The 8,369-nt window shown below is 49.3% G+C and overlaps 1 protein-coding gene across 1 annotated transcript; it reads left to right on the top strand.

Annotated features, from left to right (window-relative positions):
- The first annotated feature begins 2,462 nt into the window (after positions 1–2,462).
- LOC142573881 (uncharacterized) lies at positions 2,463–4,247 on the top strand. Its single transcript, XM_075683097.1, has one exon. It carries the CDS (start codon positions 2,463–2,465, stop codon positions 4,245–4,247), a length of 1,785 nt encoding a protein of 594 aa, XP_075539212.1.
- The last annotated feature ends 4,122 nt before the right edge of the window (positions 4,248–8,369 follow it).

The raw sequence follows: 8,369 nt of genomic DNA, 5'->3' as shown, positions 1-8,369 counted from the left end.
AGCATGGCAGTGACGAGGTCTGTCCCAACCAGGGGCCGAAATGCCGCAATTGGGGGGGTAAACACCTTGCAATGGCTCGAGACTGCCCCCAGCGCATAAAGATCAATAAACAGCTGCGCGTGAAGTCAAAACGACCTCAGAAGCATAGCCATAACCCCATGGGGTCACAACCGCAAGCTCATGAGCGCCCTCAAAAGACAGTGACCATGAGACACAACTTTTACACTGGGCCTCCACGCGCTCCATCAACATCAACTCCTGCGATACCGCCAGAAAATAAACCGCTTTCCAACCACGGCAAACATACCTTTGCTAATGTCGTCAAGATGGCTAACAGCGAAGCGTTAGAACACCCGAAAGCGAGTAACGCCAGAATTACAGGTCAGTCTCACTCTCAGAAAATGAAGGTGCACGTGTTCACGAACAAGTCCATGAAACTACCTCTGGAGCACTGACTGTCGGGGCACCAGAGCAGAGCCAGCATAAGCTGCTAGAAACGCAGCTAAAGCCACAAATTCAGCCTGACTACGACGCCATCTTTTCTGCACGCCTGGCACAAATGGAACACAACATCATGTCAAGGGTACAAACGATAATAGAACGAGCTATCGAAACATGCGTTCGCACCGTCATGGAGCACTTAATGCTCAATGGAACGCTCTTCTTCGGAGGTCTTACCACGGCCGCGTCAGTTAATACGGCGCGTTTGCTGCCTGTACAGACAGCTCCGACGCATATGGCTCACACACAACATGGCTCAGCTAATCACTCGGGTTAATGTTCGCGGTCACGGTCGGGATGTGGGGGGAGCCATCCCGACCGTGATTCAGTGGAACTACCGCTCCCTCAGGAAGAAAAAAGCAGACATGATTCTACGCTGGGGCCTGTCTCATAACAGTCCTCAGACCCGCCGTTCTGGCATTGCAGGAGGTGAACTGCTTCATGCCACGCTTAGCATACTACGAGGGCTATGGCTTCCCGAAGACACCGTCACACCTGTGTGCACAGCTGTGTATGTGGATCGAAGACTCACCCACACAAAGCTCGACACTGAGCCTTGGTGTTCGAATATTGCTAATGTTACCGGATGCCGGATTCAACTCACGCCCGAAAGAATAATTATTGTTTTTTCCGTGTACATACGTCCAGAAAATGCACGAAGGAAAACTAAGCGCGCCTCGGTAGACTTTAGCTACCTACAACATTTTCGGAAGATCTATCCCAAGGATACAATTCTAATCTGTGGAGACTTCAATGCTCAACACGTAGCCTGGAACTATAATAAGTGCAGCCCACACGGCCGTCGCATCATGGAAAAGTTTGACCATTATGGACTATCGCTCCTTAATCTGCCGCAATCCCATACGAGGCTCGGACAGGACACAAGGCAAGCAGACACGACGCCAGACTTAACATGGTCCTCGAGACCCAGAACCTGCCAATGGAGACTTCTAGAGGACCCTCTTGGAAGTGACCATCTTCCAATTGCCATCATGGTGAGAACAAATGGTTCCTCGTGCCGCCCGTCGTCTCACAAACGGGATTGTACGATCACGCACTGGGACAAATATGGGATGCTGCTAGAAGAAAACGGCCCAGTTAACAATATTGACTCCTTAACGCAAGCTATGACGCGTGCCAAGCGCACAGCAACTAAGACGCTGCGGGTTTCTCCGGACCAACCTGATCCGGATAGGCACCTCCTGCATCTATGGAACCGCAGGCTCAGACTTCTGTCTTCTTATCAAGCGAAGGGGCGGCCCCGGACATTACGAACTAAACTACGCTCTTTGCAAGAGGAAGTCGAGAAGTATACGGGAGAGCTAGCTTCCCAGCATTGGATGCAGGTGTGCGAGCAACTCAACGGATCGACTAATTCAAGCAGGGCGTGGGCTATATTGAGATCTCTTCTTGGGCAACGTAAAACCTCAGACGCCGCAGTCCGTGTTGCCTTGAACGAAGGCATCACCAATGCCGAACTCGCAGAGAAAGCGGCAGATATATTTTTTCCCCAGTCAAATAGTACCTTAAGTATAACCTATGCGAGGGACGATGACCAAGACGGACACGATGATCTAAACTAGCCCTTCACGGCCAGCGAGCTCGAAGACTCCATACGCAGAATGAACACCTGTGGCGCACCAGGGGTTGATGGAATCACGGCAGCGCACATCCAAAACCTTACCGAAGGATGCAAAAATACTCTTCTGGTAGAGTTTAACCGTATATGGAAAGAACGAACTCTCCCACGAGAATGGCGCCACTCTATTATCAAGGCTATTCCGAAACCGAGCAAACCACCGAACTGCCTGGAAAACTTAAGACCAGTTTCGCTCACGTCATGTCTGTGCAAACTTTTGGAGAGCATGGTGAACGCAAGGTTAATATGGTGGTTGGAGGGAAATTGTCTTCTGCCTCACACTCAGTACGGTTTCCGGCCTGGTCTTTCTACTCAGGATATTATGATCCGCGTAAAAGACTACGTGCTCGATGTCTCGTCCTCGTGTCCTCGCATAGTTGTTGGGGTGGACATCAGGAAAGCTTTCGATAGCCTTCCCCACGCCTCTATCATGCAGGCGATACAACAAATGGGCATCAAAGGCAACATGCACAACTTTATTGCTGCGTTCCTGCAAGACAGAACGTTTCAAGTTCAAGTAGGCAGCGACCTCAGCTCCTATCATCATAACGGGGTTGGAGTCCCACAAGGAGCCGTAATCTCTCCAACATTATTCAACATCGTCTTAGCACCTCTTCCTGTAAAACTAGAGACAATCACAAGCGTCGAGCACGCTATCTACGCAGATGATGTGACGCTGTGGACAACGCGAGGTTCCCTAGGAGAACAAGAGGAGGCCCTGCAGACGGCGTTGAATACCATCGAGAGCTTCACGAGGGAGATAGGGCTTACACTAGCGCCGGAGAAGACCGAGTTTCTCGTTATCCATGGTGGGAAAAGGTCAAAGCCAAAGGACGAGGAGAAAGCCAGCGTCCACCTCTCTATCGGACAGACACCCATTCTAAGGAAGCGGGTCATCCGCATACTCGGAATGTTTTTAGACGAGCAGTGTATATCTATAACGTGGTACAATCAAACAGTAAAGGTCACCAAGCAGGTCACTCAAATCCTCCGCAGGGTTTCCAAGCGTACAAAGGGAGTTAAAGAAAAAGAAATGAGACACTTTGTGCAGGCTTTCCTGCATTCTCGCATCCTGTATGGCGCCCCTTTTCACCCCATCACTCGAACACAGCTACATTCTTTGGAACGCCTCAACAACGAGGCAAGGAGAGTAATGACAGGATTGCCAAAGTACACGCCACCCCCAGCACTCAAGAGCTGCAGCGCTTTGGGTGACATTGCTGATCTTATTTCAATGCACGAGCATACTCATGTGACATGCCTCAAGTCCACAAACGCAGGAAGGGCCACATTGGTTAAAATTGGGCATGACATCTCTAACCTTCCGGCGCTTCCACGGATATCTCCCCCTTGGGAGCACGTACCAATTGCGGATCCCAAGCCACTGCCGAAGAACATGGGACAAGATCAATTGGCAAGAAGACAGGCCCACGCCAAACGCCATAAGAAATATACGCAACAACTACGTGAGTGGGGCAACGACAACTCTGGCAGGTGCCATATAGTCTATGTAGATGCTTCTATCGGAGGACCAGAGGAGGAGCCAATGTTCACTACGGCGTGGACAAATATGGAAGCAACCGAACGGGGCAGTAAACTCCACCTCACAAGACATGTCGTTCAGAGCTCTACGGCAGAACTGTATGCCATCCTAGATTTTGCCAAGCATGCTGAACACACTGCCAACAAATTTCCAAGAGATGCTAAGCACCACTACAAAGTGTTTACGGACTCTCAAAATGCCTTTAGAGCTTGCCAGGACACTCGCACAACCACTGCTGTGGTCCAACAACTCCGCCTCCACGTGCGTCGTCTGCGTGCCCAAGGTCATGATTTTCAGTTACACTGGATCCCGGGGCACACGGGTATACCAGGAAATGAACGGGCCCATCGACTAGCGCGCGCCACGCTACTATCCGCGCTGTCGCAACCGCCCGAACAATTACTGAACAACGTACCTGAAGACACGGAAATAGACAGTCAGTGGTACGATCCCATGGAAGCAATAGCCGAAGCCAAGCGCCACCGACGCAGCTATCTCTTCACTACGTCCAATCCCATGGACATTCCTCCCCTTCCCTCCCAGGCTGTTACTCGTCGGCAGTAGGTTCTGCTCCGGCAGGTACAGACTGGCACCCTCCTTACTCCCTTCCTCGTGCAGCGTTTTCGCAGAAAGGAGGACCCTCGTGACCTGGAATGTTCGCGTGCGGGTACCTGCAGCCCCTGCAACACCAGGGCGGACCTCGAACACTTAATCTGGGACTGCCCGCTGTATTCTGGCCCCAGGCAAAGGGCCCTTGCTTCGCTTCCAACGGAATGGCGACCAACCTCCCTACAGACCTCGGCGCTAGCGAGACACTGCAGTGCTGCGACCGCCAACGAGCTCTGGCGGTCACTGTACGAATTCCTGGATGATCCTGAGCCTCCAGCCACTGGGACCAGGCTTCTTCATCTCGCGCGTACCAGCGAAAGCATCAAACCCCATGATGTAGATAATTAAGTCTCCAATTATTTCCCTTACCGCCGCTCCCCTAGCCAATTCACCACAGCCCTCTAAGGGCAAAAATGTGAATAAAGACGTGTAAACAACAACTCCGCAAGGACGCCATCGTTGCCACGGCCAAGGCTGCTGTATGGAAACAGATGATCTCAAGGAATAACAAACTGAGGCCTCCCAAGTTACTCGAAGGCTCATACAAGGCTATTTTTCGCATTCGCGGAGGCTTCGACGCCTCCCGCTTCAGCCACTTCCAACTCGCAAAGATTCTCTCTACGGCAGCCGGCTTTCCAGCCGCTGCGGAGCTGCGCCAAGACATCGTTCCCATCAACCCCACCACCAACACAGTTACCTTCAGCACGGAAAGCTGCGATCGCTTGAAGAAATATCTCGCCATCAATTCGCTCACGGCCGACGGCCAAGAGCACGAAGTCTCCTCCTACAGCGTTCCAAACTCCGAGACGTGTAAAGGCATTATCTACATCGACAGAGTCAGCCTGGGAGAAGTTATCTATGAAAAAGACATTCTACCCATGCTTCGTGAGTGCAACCCACAAATGCACTTTTTAGAAGCCAGACGAATGGGAAAAACTTCCGACGCATCGTGACTTTCTTGGGAACGAAAGTTCCTTTTTTCGTCAAATATGAAATGGCGATGTTCCGGTGCAAGCCTTTTCGACAAAGAAGGGAGGCCTGCACGCGCTGTTGGAAAGTTGGACATCGACCGGACGTGTGCCCTACGCATGCTGAGGATACTTGCCATAAATGCGGAACTGTGAATCCTCCGACTGATCATGTGTGCATTCCCGAGTGTGTACTATGCAGTGTAAGTCATGAGACTGGATCCATTCAGTGCGCACTACGATATAAGCCCGAAATCTCACTCCCCAAGGTTGACAAGACTCCTCCTCAATCCAAGACCAAGTCTTCTCCTTCGCTCAAGAAGCAGGGACCTCTTCCTAAGAAAAAACAAGACGAAGATTGGCCTCTCCCATCCGCTGCTCCATCTAGCATCAAATCAAGCTTTCCTCAGGTAAGCTGGGCATCGGTAGCTTCCCACAGCTTACCTAAACCTAAGCAACCTGATGCCCCAATCTATGCCCTCCTACAGCAGTTTCAGGAAGAAAATCGTCTTCTGCGTAAACAAATTCTCGACCTCCAAACCCCTTCTTCATGTACGACTACTACAACTCGATCTCAACGCTCTACTGATGAACAACCCACTGTAACTCCTCCCTCTGTCAGGGAGAATGGCGATCAAACTCTAACCATGGACACTTCTCCTCCTCTCACTACCATAACCGCCACCAAGCGCACATCTATTGATGATGCGAGAGATACTTCGGAGGAACACGATGAGGTATGTCGTAAACTCACCGCACACATTAGAGAAACTCTAACAATCGCTTTGAGGCCCTTGAAAAACGCACGGAAGCCGTAGAAGCCAACCTTGAGTCCCTCACTACTAACGTTCATAGCCTCAGTGCCCATATAAATGCTAAATTTAACCAGGATGACGCGTGACTTACCCAAATTGATGAGCGATTCAATCAAATTATCGAAAGACTCGATCGACTGCATGGCCGCATCCCCTAAGCGCTCCAACCTAGTTGTGTGGCAGTGGAATTGTAGGGGCTTTTCGAAAAAGAAGGCCAGTCTGCAACAATACATAGACAATCTCCCACAACCGCCCGCAGTCACTACTTTACAAGAAACGAATGGTTACATTAAATTCCCCGGATACAACACATTCCAATGCAAAAGATGCGAACGTCCCAATACTGCGATCGTAGCACAAAACCATTTGACTGTTACTTGCTCCCATTTCGAGAGTATCGACATTGATCACGACTTCATAGAAATACTTCCCAAAAAAACCAGGTCGGCTCCTATTTACATCCTTAACGTTTACAGCAGTCCCAGCTCTAAACACCACCGTTTTACTATTGTTTTTGCTCGTGCTAAACGGGAAGCTCGGAGAAACCCGTTCCTCATTGTTGGCGATTTTAACTCTCCAAATCAACTATGGGGTCACACTACTTCCACACCTAAAGGACGAGCTTTATGGACCTTACATTCCGGATCATCAACTCACCCTCCACAATGATTTCCACACCCACTCGCTTAGGAAATAGTGTATCCATAGATACATCACCAGATCTCACCCTCACCTCTCGGGTTAACTCAACTAAATGGGAAAACCTTCAAATCAATTTTGGTAGTGGTCACTACGTCATACAGATTTCTGTTACTTTCTCTCACAAGCCCTTTCACACTCTGCCTCCTAAACTTACGGATTGGGGCAAATTTCGGAAAACTCGCGCAAATAATGCTCCCAATGCCATACTTGATCTACAACAGAGGATTAGTCAACTCCAAACGGACGTTGACAATCATACTACAACTATGCCACCTGATGCTCCTTTTCAAACAGCTGATGCCAAACTATTACACATCTGGCAAGCGAAGGAATCACTATTAAAGCGGTGGAAAAGACGCCGCCATAACCGCAGGCTTCGCATCCGTGTAGCTAGACTAGACGATGACATTCAAGCATATGCGACCCAAGTAGTTAATCAACAATGGGGCCAAGTATGTGAGAGCATGCATGGTAATCTCAGTAGTAAAAAGACTTGGCAACTGCTGAGACATTTGCTTGATCCCTCGACCTCGCGTGCGCAACACAGTCACTACATCACTCAATTATTGCACAAACACAAGGATAATATTCCCCATCTTTTTCAGGAGCTTGCAGGATTACACCTCCCTCCTACCACAACTCATGAGAATTCAGATTATACAGGCGAGGTTAATGAACTTCTCGACGCCCGAATAACGGTGGCAGAAGTTCAACATGCCTTAGCTTCCCTTAAAACTACATCTGCTCCCGGTATAGATAACGTAAATAATAAATTACTCCGAAATCTGGACGACAAATCAATTTCTGCCCTCACAGAATACTATAATCATTGCTTCGATAACAGCTCTCTTCCGAGCTCATGGGAAACTGCTAAAATAATCTTTATTCCCAAACCCAATAAACCCTCTGACATAGCTAATCTTAGACCTATTTCCCTCACGTCACGCTTGGGCAAAACGCTCGAACATGTCATGCTTAATCGCTTCAATTAATACGCGGAAGACAAGCAGTTATTCCCGCCAGAGATGATTGGCTTTCGCCAGTCGCTTTCTTGCCAGGATGCCAGGCTAACGCTCAAGCATGACCTTCTCACTCCTACGTTTAGTAAAGACACCCAAGCCATCTTACGACTCGACGTTCGCGGTGCATTCGCCAACATAGATCATGGATCTATATTACGTGAATTGAATGTTATTAACTGTGGTAGAAAAATGCATGACTACATCCGCTAATTTCTTACCAATCGGACAGCTGTCATAAATCTCAATGATCAAACTTCGCCCCCAATCACCCTAGGTAGCTTTGGCACTCCTCAGGGATCTGTGCTCTCGCCGTTTCTATTTAACCTAGCTGTGAGGTCTATTGCTGGGAAGCTAGCACAAATACGGGATCTCCAATATTCTTATATGCAGACGACATTACCCTATGGATTAAGGGTGGCTCGGATGGCTACATTCAAGATACGTTACAAGAGGCTGCAGATGCAGTGGCTACGAGAGTCGGATTTATAAACCTCGAGTTCTCGCCCCCCAAGTCTGAGCTGTTACTTCTATCCGCAAATAAATGCGTTACGACGAACATTCAGATTAACA

Source organism: Dermacentor variabilis, chromosome 3, assembly GCF_050947875.1.
Source record: "Dermacentor variabilis isolate Ectoservices chromosome 3, ASM5094787v1, whole genome shotgun sequence".
Classification (NCBI taxonomy): domain Eukaryota; kingdom Metazoa; phylum Arthropoda; class Arachnida; order Ixodida; family Ixodidae; genus Dermacentor; species Dermacentor variabilis.
This window is presented reverse-complemented; position numbering and strand designations above follow the sequence as displayed.